The sequence below is a fragment of the Hyperolius riggenbachi genome, chromosome 10 (genome assembly GCF_040937935.1).
Source record: "Hyperolius riggenbachi isolate aHypRig1 chromosome 10, aHypRig1.pri, whole genome shotgun sequence".
Taxonomy (NCBI): domain Eukaryota; kingdom Metazoa; phylum Chordata; class Amphibia; order Anura; family Hyperoliidae; genus Hyperolius; species Hyperolius riggenbachi.
In genome coordinates this window covers 15,562,838-15,581,288 of record NC_090655.1, presented here as the reverse complement: position 1 = coordinate 15,581,288, position 18,451 = coordinate 15,562,838, and the positions used below count along the sequence as shown (strand labels likewise).

At 46.6% G+C, this 18,451-nt stretch overlaps 1 protein-coding gene across 1 annotated transcript in view; it reads right to left on the bottom strand.

Annotated features, from left to right (window-relative positions):
- The window catches only part of PTPRE (protein tyrosine phosphatase receptor type E), a 362,965-nt gene that overhangs the window by 165,743 nt on the left and 178,771 nt on the right, over positions 1-18,451 (bottom strand). The window contains exon 3 of the mRNA XM_068257334.1: positions 8,403-8,514. Within this exon, the coding sequence (XP_068113435.1) occupies positions 8,403-8,505 (103 nt within the window). The 5' untranslated portion in view covers positions 8,506-8,514. The remainder of the gene's footprint in view (positions 1-8,402; positions 8,515-18,451) is intronic.

Sequence of the window (18,451 nt, the reverse complement as noted above, 5' to 3'; positions counted from 1 at the left end):
TATCCCGCCTCGTTCCTAGGAGCACACTGACTCCGACGAAGCAACAGCTCTGAGCGCAGTGCTTCACCCCGATTCACAATGGAATTCTGAGCTGGATTTAGGGACAGGCAATGCAGGCTACAGCCTAGAATGCTTGCAGGTAGATTCTAAAATGCCTTATTTTGGAAGACACGGGGGTGTTAGTAGAGGCGTAGCTATGGTTGGGCAGAGGGGGACATATACCCTCGGGCGCAGCACTGTGAGGACGCTCAGAACGGCTGCTGCACCCCCACATGCAAGAGAGGCGGCTCACTGACTGCCTGAAGTGCCCCTGCTTCTCTTCCTCCCTCTACAGAGGAGACAAGAAGCATTAACAGCAGCAGAAAAAGCGGGGCATATCTAACTATCTAAAGGAGGGGGGCACATCTGGCAATATAAAGTAGGGTACATTTGGCTATTTAAAGGGGGGCACATCTGGCTATCCGAATGGGGGAAGGGGACACATTTGGTTATCTAAACGGAGGGGGCGCACATATAGCTATCTATAGATCTATAGGGGGAACATGTCGCAATCCAAACAGCATTTCAACATTTGACTCCACCCATGACCACAACCACATTCTGATATGTGACCAAGTCGACACACTTCCTCTTCATGTTTTCTGCAGAGCAGCAAAATGCAGCAAAGGGATCCAATGCAAAATAGTCTGCTTCCACTTGCAATTTAAAACGCAAAGTCCCCCAACCTGCTGCATTCTTATTGGATAGCAGATGCGTTTTTCATAGAAACGTATGGTGGAAACGCTTCAGCGTACAATCTCAGCATGGACACTATCTGCATGAAGTTTGCACTTCCTGCCTGAGTTCCTGTGGATTTCCTCTGGCAATCCAGTGCCTCCCCCCCAAAAAAAAATACTGATAGATTAATTGGTGCACCTCTAAAACTAGCCTTACAGTGGAATGTGAAAGTTTGGGCAATCTTGTTAATCCTCATGATTTTCCTGTATAAATCGTTGGTTGTTATGATAAAAAATGTCAGTTAAATATATCATATAGGAGACACACACAGTGATATTTGAGAAGTGAAATAAAGTTGATTGGATTTACAGAAAGTGCGCAATAATTGTTTAAATAAAATTAGGCGGGTGCATAAATTTGGGCACTGTTGTCATTTTTTTTATTCTAAAACCTTTAGAACGAATTATTGGAACTCAGTTTGGCTTGGTAAGCTCAGTGACCCCTGACCTACATACACAGGTGAATCCAATTATGAGAAAGAGTATTTAAGGGGTCAATTGTAAGTTTCCCTCCTCTTTTAATTTTTCTCTGATCATGATTTAGGGGAAGGAAGCTGTCTCAGAGATTTCAGCTTTCTGTTTCCACAGTTAGGAACATATTGAGAAAATGGAAGACTACAGGCTCAATTCAAGTTAAGGCTTGAAGTGGCAGACCAAGAAAAATCTTGGATAGACAGAAACGACAAATGGTGAGAACAGTCAGACCAGCACCAAAGACCTACAACAAAATTGTCTTGCTGCAGATGGAGTCACTGTGCATCGTTCAACCATTCTGTGCTCTTTACACAAGGAGATGCTATATGCAAAAGAGATGCAGAGGAAGCCTTTTCTCTTCCCACAGCACAAACAGAGCTGCTTGAGGTATGCAAAAGCACATTTGGACAAGCCAGCTTCATTTTGGAATAAGGTGCTGTGGACTAATGAAATTAAAATTGAGTTATTTGGGCATAACAAGGGTTGTTATGAATGAAGAAAAAAATAACACAGCATTCCAAGAAAAACACCTGCTACCTACAGTAAAATATGGTGGTGGTTCCATCATGCTGTGGGGCTGTGTGACCAGTGCAGGGACTGGGAATCTTGTTAAAGTTGAGGGACGCATGGATTCCACTCAGTATCAGCAGATTCTGGAGACCAATGTCCAGGAATCAGTGACAAAGCTGAAGCTGTGCTGGGGCTGGATCTTTCAAAAAGACAACGACCATAAGCACTGCTCAAAATCCACTAAGGCATTGATGCAGAGGAACAAGTACAATGTTCTGGAATGGCCATCTCAGTCCCCAGACCTGAATCTAATTGAAAATCTGTGGTGTGAGTTAGAGAGATCTGTCCATGCTCGGAAGCCATCAAACCTGAATGAACTAGAGATGTCTTGTAAAGAGGAATGGTCCAAAATACCTTCAACCAGAATCCAGACTCTCATTGGAACCTACAGGAAGCGTTTAGAGGCTGTAATTTCTACAAAAGGAGGATGTACTAAATATTGATTTAATTTCTTTTTTGTGGTGCCCTAATTTATGCACCTGCCTAATTTTGTTTAAACAATTATTGCACACTTTCTGTAAATCCAATAAACTTCTTTTCACTTTTCAAATGTCACTGTGTGTGTCTCCTATATGATATATTTAACTGACATTTTTATAACGTAACAACCAACGATTTATACAGGAAAATCATGACGATTAACAAGGTTGCCCAAACTTTCGCATCCCACTGTATATAAGTAGATAAATACTTGCTCCACTTGCATAACACATGTATTGCACTTCCACGTTTTGATTTTTAGTGATTTTTCTATAGTAAAAAAAAGAGAAAATCCTTCTTAGGGCCCTTTTAAAATTTTAAATCGCTACGGTTTGCATATTAACATGGGAATCGCGGTAGGAAATTTCCACTACCGCGATTCGTTTTTTTGTCAAACAGGATCGCGCCGCGGAGCGATCTTTGCCGCGATTTTGCTATGCAGTACAGTGCATAGCAAAATCGTGAACGCAATCGCCGGAGGTTTCCTGCACTTTTTCAGCGTGAACGCTAGCGACTGCTAGTGGATAAGGGCCCTTAGGGTTTCTCCATTTTAACTGTGTCTACCTTGAAGCCAATCCTAATGTCATTTCCTCCCTTACTCTCCTCTTCCTGATTGTGTATGCATTGCCCGCCCTCCTACCAGTCTTCAGGCACTCCCACCCAGCTCTGCAGTAGAAAGTGCATTGAGTGGATGGATAGTGTAATGACACAGGAGACCTGGGTTCAAATCTCAGCTCTGCCTGTTCAGTAAGCCCGCACCTATTCAGTATGAGACCTTGGGCAAGACTCCGTAACACTGCTACTGCCTATAGAGCGTGTCCTAGTGGCTGCAGCTCTGGCACTTTGAGTCCACCATGAGAAAAGCTCGATATAAATGTTATTTGTCTTGTCTTGTCTCAACGAGAAATATTGGCCAATCAGAGAGGAACAGATGTGTGGGAGGGGAAAACAGGGGGGGGGGGGGGGGAGGCCTAAGCCAATCAGGCTACATTAGTTAAGTCTGAGAGCAAAGTAAAGAAGCAAAAAAAGACAACCCAGCATGCCCTGCAACTTCCTTTGTGCGGCAATGTACCAAATAAGAGTCAGGTAAACTGGGGAATGATCATTTATGAACAAGAAAAGTAATGGTGATTTTAACTTTTGGATTGCCTGCTTAGCATCCTTATTACTTGTTTACCAGATAAATATAAAGAATTGATTTTTGATTTTATGGCCGACAGTTACACTTTAAAGGGATGCGGTTGGATTGTGGATACACCATGATCGATTGTGGAAGGGGTCAGCCAGCCAATCAACCCACTTCCACAGTCAGTATGGAGGAGCATTGTGACACTTAGGGTGGGGGTGGTGTCCAGACCTCCGAAAACTGGCACTAAAGCAGGTAAGAACCATTTGCTCTGCTAGGAGGGGGGTTTAATGTAACCCTTGAAGATGGTGGATTTTGAGAATAGTTTATCCTGTCAGGTGGGCAAGAGGAGTTAAGGGAACACAGATGTATTCCTGGAACTGCGCATTAAAGAAAAGAAAAGTATTTTCACTATCAAAAACAGCTGTAAAAGTCTCATCTAATAATAAAGTACACCCCCAGAAGAGTGGAGGAGGGGTCATACCACATTGTCCTCTTCTGTATAACCTTCTAAGGAGTGTGTCCCGGAGACCAGGATTTAGGCAATTAATAGCTCTGCAAGAGGAGTGGTCCTGGAGGTACGACCGTTCCCCATAAGACTATATGGAAAATGAATTCCATAGATGGTGTCCAGGGAGCTCCCAGCAGGCCTTGGCAGGAGGGGGAAGGGGGCGGATCTTCCTGCTGGGGTCACAGACGCTGGTAAAGACCCAGTGGGGAATAAGAAGTATGTTAGTGTTCCACAAATATATCCATTAATATAGCCTCTAAATGTCATTATTTACGGGCTATTATATAGCAACAAGTTACCAAAATACGTTGTTCCATATTTAGCTGGAGTGGCAACAATAGCAATAAATTTAGTAACAATGGTATTAATTCATTCCAGATGTTCATGAACTTAATACATTTATTTGTGTCTGTTTTTTTTTTTGTAGTCGTACTTAAGTTAAAGGGACCCTGTCACATTTTCAAATATAGTCAATGTAGTTAGAGTGGACCTGAACTCTTGCACAGGACTCAAGGAAAACATAACATAAATACACCCTGTATGTATTTAAAGAGTTTAGCCTGTGTAATTCCCCCTCATTTTTGTCTAATCACTAGTAGTAATTTGATCTCTCCCCTGTGTCACATGACTGTCTATGGCAGATAAGCAGATAAGCCTATATGAAAGCACAGGCTGTAAACAATATGTCTGCTTCCATGAATCAGGAAGTAGAAACTGTGCAGATTTGTATCAGCTGTAACATATAAATGGTTTTGTTTAGAGACTACCTCCAGCCCAAAAAAAGGTCTGAATGGCAATACATATACATAGTCTAGGCACTGTGTACAGTTAGATGATCATACAAAGTTTACATCTGGTATATCATATTGGATAGAACAGACTCGCATTTATATCTGTAAGTAGCACTTCCTTATTCCTCCTGAAGCAGAAAGCATTGTGCCCACCTCTTCAGCCTGGTTCCCTCCCCTGCCCCTCCCACCCCTGCTCTCTGTCTACCTGGATCAAATTACTTCTCTTTTCACAAACTGTAGTACAGAGAAAAGATAGGAAAACTGCTGCAGCCTGTCTTATCCTGTCTGTTTGCTATAATTCTTATTTCAGATGTCTGTCTGTCTGCCTAGATTAGATCACATGGACATGAGGGGTGGAGTCATGACATCAATCCCCAGCATCCTTTGCACCTATAGTTTGGAAAGAAAAAAAAACCCTGGGCCCAATTTCACACTGGGGGCGAGGATTTCAAGATCATATGTGGAATACGGACCCTGGGGGTGAGAAAATCACACTTTATCATGGTGATTTTATATATCTTGGCAACTTATTAGCTTTAAAGCAAACTGTAATTTATAATGTAGGTTATTCTGCTGTTGTGTATCTTTTAGAGCAGAGAGGAGTTCGGAGTTCAGGTCCACTTTAAGAGATTTAAGGGTGCTGTGGCTGCACTTCTCTTTTCAAATGAGTGTGCCATTCTTCTGATATGGACAAGGAACACAAATCCAGAGACACCAAGGAGGAAAGTCTGTCTGGTGTGTTATCTTTGATAGATATACTCACAAATTTTGGCCTGCTCTACAGGGCTGTGGAGACGGTACAAAAATCCTCTGACTCCCAACTCCTCAATCTACCTCCTCCAACTCCTCCAATTTGCATATACCAAGCTTGTTGATTGAAAGTATGTAACCTAAAATGCATTTCATCACTGCTAAAACTTAGGAATTTTAAAGCTATGTTAAGATGACATCTGCTTTTTTGGAACAAAAAACCCCTGGCCAGGAAGCTGACATTCTACCCTGTCAGCCATTCCGGCCTGTTATTGCTAACGTGAATGCCCTAGCATGTCGTCTGAGTAATAAGAGCCCCATATTAGCCAGGTTACAGAGTGTAGCTCTGCCACCTTGCAGAAAAAGGCCTCTACCTTTTCTATATCTGATAGAGAAAAGGCCAGGGCCTTTTTCTGCAAGGGAGCAGATCTATGCACCAGAAAAGTGGCGGCACATGCAGGACACTGTGCGCCTGCACAGTAGCACGGAGCCGATTGGCGAACCTGATTAGGCTCTGCGCTATTGTGCAGACATGAGGTGTTCTGCACCCTGCAGCTGTGCTCGTTCATGGACAGGAACGCGGCCGCAAACTTCCAGAAGGTCCCAGGGCTGAATCGGTGGTCTGAAGGAGGACGAGAGAAGCTTCTGGAGGATCTGCTGAGGTAAGTATCTGACTTCTGTTCTTTGCAGTTATTTTAAAGGGGAACTGAAGAGAGAGGTATATGGAGGCTGCCATGTTTATTTCCTTTTAAGCAATACCAGTTGCCTGGCAGCCCTGCTAATCCTCTGCCTCTAATACTATTAGCTATAGCTTCTGAACAAGCATGCAGCAGATCAGGTGTTTCAGACTTTAAAGTCAAATCTGACAAGACTAGCCGCATGCTTGTTTCTGGTGTTATTCAGATACTACTGCAGAGAAATAGACCAGCAGGGCTGCCAGGCAACTGGTATTGATTAAAAGGAAATCAATATGGCAGCCTCCGTATACCTTTTACTTCAGTTCCCCTTTAAACAACACATGTGCTCTTGCAGCTAAGATGTATATTTGTCCCAAAGATATATGTACATCAATACAGTATTTCAAATTCTACAATTTTTTTACCTATCTAGCTGCAATCTTCATTTAATTTATTTATTTAACCCCCTTGGCGGTATGAAAAATACCGACAGGGGGAAGCGCAGCAGTTTTTTTTTTTTTTTTTTTTAAATCATGTAGCGAGCCGAGGGCTCGCTACATGATAGCCGCTGCTCAGCGGCATCCCCCCGCCCTCTTCGATCGCCTTCGGCGATCTCCGATCAGGAAATCCCGTTCAAAGAACGGGATTTCCTGGAGGGCTTCCCCCGTCGCCATGGCGATGGGGCGGGATGACGTCACCGACGTCGGACGTCATTGGGAGTCCCGGGCCACCCCTCGGCGCTGCCTGGCACTGATTGGCCAGGCAGCGCACGGGGTCTGGGGGGGGGGGCGCGTGCCGCACCGGATAGCGGCGATCGGGCGCGCGGCGGCGGTGATCGGGGTGCTGGCGCAGCTAGCAAAGTGCTAGCTGCGTCCAGCAAAAAAAAAAATTATTTAAATCGGCCCAGCAGGGCCTGAGCGGCACCCTCCGGCGGCTTACCCCGTGTCTAGCATGGGGTTACCGCTAAGGAGGTTAAATTATAATGCTAAGCCAGTGGTTCTCAAACTTTTTGGGGGTGAGGGTGCCTTGAGGGTGGCTCAAGGCACCCCTGTGAAAAACAACTACCAAAATGCTGTTATGGCTTTTATTATTATTATTTACACACACCACACACTACGCACACACACACACACACACACACACACACACACACACTACACATACACACACTACACACACCACACACACACTCACACATTACACACACCACACACACACACACACACATTACACACACCACACACACACACACACTACACACATACCATACACACCAGGGCTGTGGAGCCAGAGTTGGAGTCGGAATCGGGGCAATTTTGGGCACCCAGACTCGGAGTTGGAGTCGGAGTCATTGATTTCAAAAACTGAGGAGTTGGAGTCAGGAGTCGGATGATTTTTGTACAAAATCCACAGCCCTGTTAAGTATTAGACTAAGGAGTCGGAGTCGAGGAGTCGGAGCCATTTTGGGTACCCGGAGTCGGAGTCGTGGTTTCATAAACTGAGGAGTCGGAGTTGGAAGATTTTTGTACCGACTCCACAGCCCTGATACACACACGCACCACACACACGCACCACACACACACACCACACACACACACACGCACGCACGCACGCACGCACCACACACACACACACACGCACCACACACACGCACCACACACACGCACCACACACACACCATACACACACACACACACACACACACACACCATACACACACACACACACACACACACACACACTACACACACACGCACCACACACACACCATATACACACACACACACACACACACACACTACACACACACACACACACACCACACACACACACACACACACACACTACACACACACACACACACACACACACACACTACACACACACACACACCACACCACACCACACACACACACACACTACACACACACACACACCACACACACACACACACACACACACACACACACACACACACACACACACACACACACACACACACACACACACACACACACACACACACACCACACCACACACACACACACACACACACACTAGCAGTGTTGCTCATTAGGCAGCATTTCCCACCTTTCAAGTAGCTAGTGATGCACATTAGGCCACATCCCCCCTTCAAGTAGTCAGTGACCCTATTAGGCAGCACCCCCTCCAAGTGGTCACTGACCCACCCATTGAATATCAGTGTACAGCTGCATTAGGATGCACTAGGATGAGCGGTTTCCTTACTTGGTATGGTGACGTATGAGGTGGTCGTTTCATTCCCATTCGCAGACATCACTTGATAGAGTGCTGCAGAAATGTACACAAGCGGCCATGAGACCCACCCCATTGTGGGTACCTGAAAGACAGAAGAACGCACAACTATGTTAGGAACTTTAAAAATTCCCAGATAAGTAATTAAAATATTTTTTGAAAACAGATATACCGTACTATCTTCTTTGATCAAACTAAAGCAAACCTCCAAATTACCGTAAAAGTGTGTATCCTAAATAATTTACTGCATTCTACTATATGTCACTACAGGGCCTTTAATGCAAAACATCAAAACCTGCCAATAACAGCCACAGTGTCAGTCCTGGAACCCACTAGCAGCGCGTTTCTGAGCACTTTGTGATGTGAAAACTCTTGCTAATGTAATGCTATGGGTGTGATCCCACTTGAGCGATGTGATTTTATAAAAATCCCCCATAGCATTGCATTAGTAAGAGCTTTTTTTCTAATCAGTAGTGCTTAGAAAAGGCTGCTAGTGGGTTTGAGCTCTTAGACAGGACTAAGCACGGGAACGGTTTGTCAATGATTACCACTGTTAGAAGCACATATGGAAGTAATTGCCACCATAACACCAATGAAAAAAAAGAGTTTGGGGGAGGGCCCTCAGTGGGTCCTTCTTGTCTATGGGCCCTGGGGCCAGGGCCGGATTTAGGCCAAGGCCTCCTAGGCCATGGCCTAGGGCACCACAGCAGCAGGGGCACCAAAGCAGCAGGCTAAACTGGTGCGGCATTTCAAAGCTTGCAAATGCTGCAGATGATGGAGGGGAAGAGGACGCTTCTGCGCTGGAGACGAGTGGAGAGGTGACACTGATGGCTACCGTGGTGTGGAGGCGAGTTGGCTGAAAGGTGGGAGAGGGAAAGGGAGGGATTAAGGGAGTCAACTAGCTACCTATACTTGAGGGAGAGGGGTCATCAGGCTACCTATACTAGAGGGAAAGGGGGAGGGGTCATCTGGCTACCTATACTGGTGGGAAAGGGGGAGGGGTCATCTGGCTACCTATACTGGAGGGGTCATCAGGCTACCTATACTAGAAGGAAGGGGGAGGGGTCATCTGGCTACCTATACTGGAGGGGTCATCGGGCTACCTATACTGGAGGGGTCATCTGGCTACCTATACTGGAGAGGTCATCGGGCTACCTATACTGGAGGGAGGGGTCATCTGGCTACCTATACTGGAGGGGTCATCTGGCTACCTATACTGGAGGGGTCATCGGGCTACCTATACTGGAGGGAGGGGTCATCTGGCTACCTATACTGGAGGGGTTATCGGGCTACCTATACTGGAGGGAGGGGTCATCTGGCTACCTATACTGGAGGGAGGGGTCATCTGGCTACCTATACTGGAGGGGTTATCGGGCTACCTATACTGGAGGGAGGGGTCATCTGGCTACCTATACTGGAGGGAGGGGTCATCTGGCTACCTATACTGGAGGGAGGGGTCATCTGGCTACCTATACTGGAGGGAGGGGTCATCTGGCTACCTATACTGAAGGGGGGCAGCTGGTGACAGTGGCCTTGGGCAGTAAAGAGTACAAATCCGGCCCTGCCTGGGCCGATTGCACCCTCTGTATCCCCTATTGCTACATCACTGGTAAGAGGTGACACAGTCTTTTCACAATAAGCCCCCTCACATTAGGGTGTTTTCATTGCGCTGTGCTACCCCCTTTTTTTTTTCACCAAAGGGTTATGCTAAAGCAATGAAAGTCTATGGGGCATTTCCATACCCACACTTACTCACCATACCCACTAAAACTCACCTCTTCAGGCAAGCATTGTGTCCTACCTAGGATTCTTCAGCCACTGGCCACCATTTCTACCACCCCATACACAGCTTCCCTTTATCTATTGTCCTATCTCTTAAAGGATACCTGAGGTGACATGTGACATGATGAGATAGACATGGGTATGTACAGTGCCTAGCAAATATCTAGGCTGCGTTGCTTTTTTTCTTTCTCTGCCTGAAAGAGTTAAATATCAGGTATGTAAGTGGCTGACTCAGTCCTGACTCAGACAGGAAGTGACTACAGTGTGACCCTCACTGATAAGAAATTCCAACTATAAAACACTTTCCTAGCAGAAAATGGCTTCTGAGAGCAGGAAAGAGATAAAGAGTCAATAGTTTATAGTTTTTAGCTCTGGCATACTTCAATGAACGTGTCATTGAGTAAAAACCATAAAACAGTTAAAGCTTAAAGTATATTTAACCACTTGTAGACCCAGCATTTACCCCCCCCCCCCCTTAAGGACCAGCGCTGATTTAGAAGATCTGTGCTGGGTGGGCTCTACAGCCCCCAGCACAGATCAAATACTAGGCAGAGCGACCAGATCGCCCCCCTTTTTTCCCCACTAGGGGGATGATGTGCTGGGGGGGTCTGATCGCTCCTGCCTGCGTGTGGCTGGCGGGGGGGGGCACCTCAAAGCCCCCTCCACCGCAGGATTCCCCCTCTCCTCCCTCCCTGCCCCGGAGATCGGAGGCTGCACAGGAACGGATCTGTCCTGTGCAGCCTCTAACAGGCTCCTGCCTGTCATGTGACAGCGGTTCCCGGCCGCTGATTGGCCGGGGATCGCTGATCTAGTACAACGCTGCTACTGTTAGCAGCGTTGTAAAAATGTAAACAAAGTGGATTATTTCCGCTTGTGTTTACATTTAGCCTGCGAGCCGCGATCGGCGGCCCGCAGGCTAATCACGGAGCCCCCCGCCGTGAATTGAAAGGAAGCAGCCGCTCGCGCGAGCGGCTGTTTCCTGATTAATTAGCCTGCAGCCGGCGACGCAGATGTTGCGTCGCTGGTCCTGCAGCTGCCACTTTGCCGACGCGCGTTATGAGTGCGCGGTCGGCAAGAACTGTGGAATATCTTAAAAAGTCATTTTTAGGAGAAGGAAGATAGATACAATGGTTTATTTCATTCGTTTATTTTTGCCTCGGATGTCCTTTAAGCCCTTAGACTGTAAGGCCTTTTGGCCAGGGCTCTCTTCCCCTTTAGTCTCACAATGCTGTGTAATGGGTGTACAATGCATACCTCCCACCCCTGTGTAACAAGATGTAGTTGATTTGTTTACTGCATCAGTTGTAGTCGAGTCTTGTTTTGTAATAACAGTTGTAATGTTTATTTTGTATTGTTATACCCAGTATGCTGTTGTACAGCGCCATGGAAGAGGATCCATCTGAAAATGGCGCCTGAGAATAATGGCGCATGGTGGTGCCGCTAATCCGTTTGCCGCTTATCGCTATTTAACATTAAAGCCTTATTGTTATTTAGCGTTAAAGCCTTATCGTTATTTAGCGTTAACACACAGAACCCTCTCTGTACCTACCCCTAAACCCCCCTGGTGGTGCCTAACCCTAACCACCCCCTGGTGGTGCCTAACCGTAAGACCCCCCCGCGGTTGGTGCCTAACCCTAAGACCCCCCCGGTTGGTGCCTAACCCTAAGACCCCCCTGGTGGTGCCTAACCCTAACCACTCCCCTGGTGGTGCCTAACCCTAACCTTGACAGTGTTACATTAAATCCATTCACCGTTTTGCAGTTAAATAACTTCTGCAGTTTGGCTTATGTAGGTTAGCTATTGATAAATAACGTTACTGTAGGCAATAACGTCTGCTGTTTGGCAAATGAACGCCACTATTGATAAATAACGTTACTGTGTGCCGTTTTTCTTCTTTTTTCCCTGTGCGCCATTATTATGCAGTACTAACGATAAATAGCGATAAGCGTAACTTTTTAATGCGGCACCATTTTTATGCATCAACGGTGTGCGCCATTATTCACTGATCCGCATGGAAGATGCTGGCACTATATAATTCAATAATAATAATACCTGGCACGTTGCGGCGGAATTATCGAATCTGGCGCAAACGCATAAGCGCCTTATGGGACAACATCCATGACGACGTGCATTGACAGGAAGTCATTAAGTCAATGGCGCTGCAGATATTTTAACCACTTCACCACCTAGGGGTTTTTACCCTAACGGACAAGAGCAATTTTCACCCGTCAGTGCTCCTCCCTTTTATTACTACTTATCGGAACAAAGAGGGGCGCACACGTGCACAGCATGTTGCGCATCCACAGAAGCACTTCCTTGCAATTCGTATTTTGGCCACAGGAAGTGAGCGCTAGAAAGCCTCACTTATAGTTTGGTTTGCTGCCAAGAATTATATTACCGTGCATTACCATGGGTGTCTATGAAGCCTTTTTTGAGCATTGCGATGCCAATGCGATCATCCAATCGCACCGCAACTAAAACGCAGGCTGCTAATGTGAAACCAGCCTTAGGAAAACAAACGTAAGATCGGTGAGCAGAAGGGACAGCACATCTGTCATGGATCAGAGACAGAAAATCCCACCTTCCTATATGACATGCTTTGTAGGTCACCTGCTGCACGTGGCGTAATCCCGCGCAGTTATGATCCCACGGCTGCAGGGTGTCACCGATCGGCCGCTATCCATCACAGTTTATCACGGACGCGGGGAAATAACTCTCACAGGAGCAGCTCAGAATAAATCTATATCAAGACAACAGCAAGTAATGGATGACTGCAGAATATACTGCTGCTATCCTCGTATATTCAGCGTTATAAATTACCACCAACCAATTCTGACAGGGACGCTGTTATTTGTCCCGCGGAATCGCTATAAATCACAAAATATTATTAAAACATTCAATAATTCTATAATTACTTTTTAATTCACGCCCACCAATCACCCCACGATAATAAAGAAAATCCAATAAAAAAATGAAAAGAGTGGTTCTGAAAAAGGTTAGTCCCTTTGCCCAGGTTTTGACTGCGTACTTCTCAGTGTCATCTGATACTAGAAATGGCCAATTAATTACGCCTTATGTGCACAATTTCATGCAAACTATATTGGGCCAATCAAAAATGACAGGAAGTGCCTCTGACTGGCCAGTTAAAGGCACTTCCTGCCCACAGTTCCAAGCTGCGTATAATTTGCATAACATTTGCATGCCAGGCAGAAGTATTAGCATCTCATTCATCATCTGTACTTTGAACCCTTGAAGTATTATCTTGGTAGTTGTTCAGTTACTGTACATAAACATGGAACAAAATAAAAACATTATAGTAAAGGCTGCAGAAAAGAAAAAAATTAATGGGAGCCATATGGAGGCTGCCATATTTATTTCCTTTTAAGCAGTAACGGTTGCCTGCTGATCCTCTACCTCTAACACTCTTACGGTGCGTACACACGCACTACTCGGCCTTTTGGCTAAGATCAAGTGTAGTATCTGTTCTTGAAATTTTTGGGGGGACCTGGAGGGATGGCACTGTGGCACCTGGAGGGATGGCACTGTGGCAGGGTGTCCTTCCTGGTCGTAATTCCCAGGAGTTGATTGAATGGATCTATACCATGGTCGAGGCTGAATGGCTGAGGGCTTTGCTTAGGCGTACTGCCCCTGGAAGTGGCGCTCCAGGTGCACCTGAAAAAACCTGAGATGTGGCAGATCTCAGGCGGAAGTAGGGTGCTTTGGTCTGTACTGCCCATATGCATCGCCAACTAACGCAGCTCCCCGGCCTTTTGGCTAGGGAGAGTGCGGAATTTTTATCACTCCGGCCGCAAGGTCGGGGCCAGCTTGCTGGCACCGGGGACTTCGGTTCCCACCCGGCTCCCTCTCGGGGGAGCCACCCGGACCATGTGGGATGCCACATGGCCAGGCCCTTTGGGTAACCACTGGGCACAGTAGGGGTCCTCCTCGGAGGACTCCAGGATCCTTCAACCCCTCGGGTGTTGGAGGATGCCACCCCCTGAGCCGATGGCAAAGGGGGAAGGTTCCCTTCGGGGAACAACCGGAAGGGCCCTGCTGTATTGTGGGGCCCTTGGCTACTCATGCACGTTTTGTGGGGGTGCTTTAGGGCACTCACGCTTTTTCCGTGCACGGGGCTAATAGCCTTGCTGACCGGGACTCCTGTTGCATGCAACAGGAGCCAAGACAAGCTAAAAAAAAATAAAAATCTGTTCTTGAGGTTTTTGGGGGGACCTGGAGGGATGGCACAGTGGCAGGGTGTCCCTTCTAGTCATAATTCCCCAGAGGCTGATGGAATGGATCTATACCATGGTCGAAGCTGAAAGGCTGAGGGCTTTGCTTAGGCGTACTACCCCTGGAAGTGGCGCTCCACGTGCACCTGAAAAAAACTGGGATGTGGCAGATCCCGGGCGGAGTAAGGTGCTTTGGTCTGTACTGCCCATATGCATAGCTGACTAACGCAGCTCCCCGGCCTTTTGGCTAGGGAGAGGGCAGAATTTTTATCACTCCGGCCGCAAGGTCGGGGCCAGCTTGCTGGCACCGGGGACTTGTCCCCTGGGGACTTCGGTTCCCACCCGGCTCCCTCTCGGGGGAGCCACCGACCATGTGGACACGGTTGCCACATGGCCAGGCCCTTTGAGTAACCACTGGGCAGGTTGGGGTCCTTCTATCCTTTGGGTGTTGGAGGACCCAAGAAACCCCCTGCGCCGAAAAAGGCAAAGGAGGAAGGTTCCCTTCGGGGAACACCGGAACGGCCCTGCTGTATTGTGGGGTCTGTGGCTGCCCATGCAGGTTTTGTGGGGGTGCTTTAGGGCACTCACGCTTTTTCCGTGCATGGGCATTAAGGCCTTGCTTACCTGGGACTCCTGTTGCATGCAACAGGAGCCAAGAAAGCTAAAAAAAAAGCAAAAAAACCCAAAACTGGTTAGAACGATGACTTCGTCAGACCCTCCTGCTGGGCGGGCGTTCTCCCGACAGTACTGCGTGTGTACAGTCTGTCAGACAGACTGATAAGGCTGTTTCTGAATGATCCGCAGATTGTTCAGAAACAGCCTTATCAGTCTGCAGAAAGACTGTACACACGCAGTACTGTCGGGAGAACGCCTGCCCAGCGGGAGGGTCTGACAGACCCATCGTTCTAACCAGTAGTGCGTGTGTACGCACCTTAAGAGGAAGGATGTGTAAACCGATCTACCCCCGGTGTCGGGCAGTGCTGGAACCTGGAAGCTTGATTCCAAAAGACAGGTAAAGAGACAAGGATGGTCCGCACTAATCCACTTGAACTCGTAACTTTATTAAGGACGTATCCAGCAACACAAAGCCAACATGTTTCGGACCTACAGGTCCTTACTTATGGCTAAAAGTTACAACATTGCGCACCTACTATATATACCGTCTTTCCCCGAATATAAGACATTGTCTTATATTCTTTTTGGGGAGGAAATATGTGCTAGGGCTTATTTTCGGGGGGGGGGGGGGGCGGGGGGGAGGGGCTAGACGCTTTGTGTATGGGGAGGTGTGTGGGCTCTTACCGCACCTCCCTTGTGGCTGCGTCCCCCTCCGTTCCAAGCAATTTCTCAGGTGGTGGCGGCGGCGGCGGCGACATGGTATTCAAGCTATGAGGGCGCCCTTTGACCCTCACGCTGCACTCAGTACGCTTTTCCGGCTCTGCGCTGACGCTCCCTTCCTGTCATAATCGTGCGCCTGGCTGATGCGTCCCAGACGCACATTGATTATTACATGAGGGGAGCGTCAGCACCAAGCCGGCAAAGCGTACTGCGTGCAGCGTGAGGGTCAAAGGGCGCCCTCATAGCTAGAATACCATGTCGCCGCCGCCGCCGCCACCGGAGGAATTACTAGGAACGGAGGGGGACACAGCCACAAGGGAGGCGCGGTAAGAGACCACACACCTCCCCATACACACAGCGCCCCCCCCAGCTAGGCCTTATTTTCGGAGTAGGTCTTATATTTCAAGCATGCTTGAAATATAAGGGAGGCCTTATTTTCGGGGTAGGTCTTATTTTAGGGGAAAGACGGTACATGTGTACATAGCTCCACCCTAAACAAGGTGGGATAAGTGAAAAGGAGGATGGATCCTGCTGCACTCCACACACAGTACAGGCAGAAAGATACCCCTCAGTTATAGCTCATATATGGTCATCTAAAATCGAAAAAGACAACATAATGATACATATACAAGTCTAAAAACATAGACAATCAGTGTTTTAAAACTTAAAAGATAAAGGCACATCTCATTAGGGACAAAATTGTACAAAGATGCCATCATATGTTCCCTATAATGTGATCGAAAGAGCAAGAACAGGGAAGCAAAGAAACAAAAAGTAAGGATACCCTCCAGAAAAGGAAGGGGGGGGGGGGGGGACAGGTTGTCGATGCTAAGCTAAGAAAATAATGTTTAGTGTTTTGTCTTAAGACTGAGACAGGCTTTCAGTTTACCAGAAGCTCAAATAAATGAACTCAGTAGCTGTTCTATGCAAGGCAAGAGTTTTATGGCTGTAATTCCTTATCAGTGAGTGCTATGCTATAATCCGACTACCATCTGACTTGAGGGAAGAATTGGCAGCGCTCCTAAGCCAGGCCGCATCTAAATTGACTACCAACAGAGGCGTGCAGAGCCCTCGAGGCAAATACACACTTTGTATTCAAAACAGATCCTAAACTATGCACTAAAACCCTGAGGCCCTGTTCTCACCCATTCGTTTTTCTGTACAGAAAAACTGAGACCTAATGTTAATCAATGGGCTAGTTCACACTTCAATGCATTTTTCACATGCAGAGAAACAATTGACAGCAATGCAGCACTGTCAGACAAGTCATGCAGAAAATCTGATGCAGAAAACTGATAGACAAGTGTGGATCCAGCCTGAACTCAGAATAAAAATGGAATGCAAACTTAAAATAGCAAATGGGTGCAGCTAGCCATAAAGTAAACTTACATTTTTTTATACAGCAGGGACAGGTGGCAGCGCTTCCCAGGGCAGGCTGTATCTGAATGACTAGCAGCATAGATGTGCATAGCCTCAATTATAGGCTGGGTACACAACTTGCATTCAAAACAGATGCACCAAAATTAACATAATGGAGGATGTTAGCTTCCAAAAACAGTTTGCATGCATAGTATTTCACACTAGACCCTTTCACCTCGCTGAGGTCATCCTTTATGGAAGGGACCCTAACCAAGTCCTGACTTGAGAGAAACTGTCTCTTGCATACCTAAATGTTAACTTTCACACCTCACTAGACTTGCCATTTCAGAGATGTTCCAGTACAGATGTGTAGCTACAGTTTTGCTCTCATCAGACCCTCTCGGATCCTCATTCTTCCAACACGTCATCTTTGAGAAATGTCTGTTTACTCCCTGCCTGAAACATCCTATCCCTTGACAGGTGCCATTGTAAGCAGATAATGAGTTATTCACGTCACCACTGAGTGGTTTATTATTCTGCCTGATCGGTGTACAGAGAGGAGAGCAGTGCCTTTATACGACACACCTGTTACTCCTGACACGTTGATAAATGAGTCTTGGTTAGAAGGCAATGCCTCCAGCCTTATATTACTATGACAACAGAATACCCAAGCAGCTCTGGGTGACCCGAAACTACTAGGTAAGTATACAGCTAAAAGAGGCTAAAAAGCCCTCCTACTAAAAAGCAACGTTCGGTGGAGTTTGCCTTCTTAAAGCGGTATTGTCACCATAAAAATCAAATTTCAACAGCAACTGGTCTGAGTGTATTAAGTGATAAAGATGCTAATCCTGCATTCAAAATGTTCAAAATTGTTTCTGCTGTTATGGTTTGGAGTTATAACATACTTTAGGAGCACTGGCCCTTTAGTGTCAGTGCTAAACAGTTTCATGCTGGCTGGGAGTTCTTTTTATCTAGAATATATTCCTCCTCTTCCATTTATTTCCCTGCCTAGCTGCTTATCTGAAACACGATCTCCTGCTCACTTGTGTTTACAAGCAAGGCTGAGGTGACTCAGCGATTGGAGGAGAAAAGAAAAAAAGTAAAGGGCAGAAATGACATCAGGATTTAGCCTAAACTGTGGACAAAAGACGTGGTTCCCACCAGGAACAGAATTCTCTTCATTTACTATATAAAATTCACTGAAATCAAAACGTGGACAGTACAATACATGTGTTATGCAAGTAGATCAAGTATTTATCTACTTATATATGTGTTTTTTTCCCTGGCATAGTATGGCTGATCCTACTGCTTTAAAAT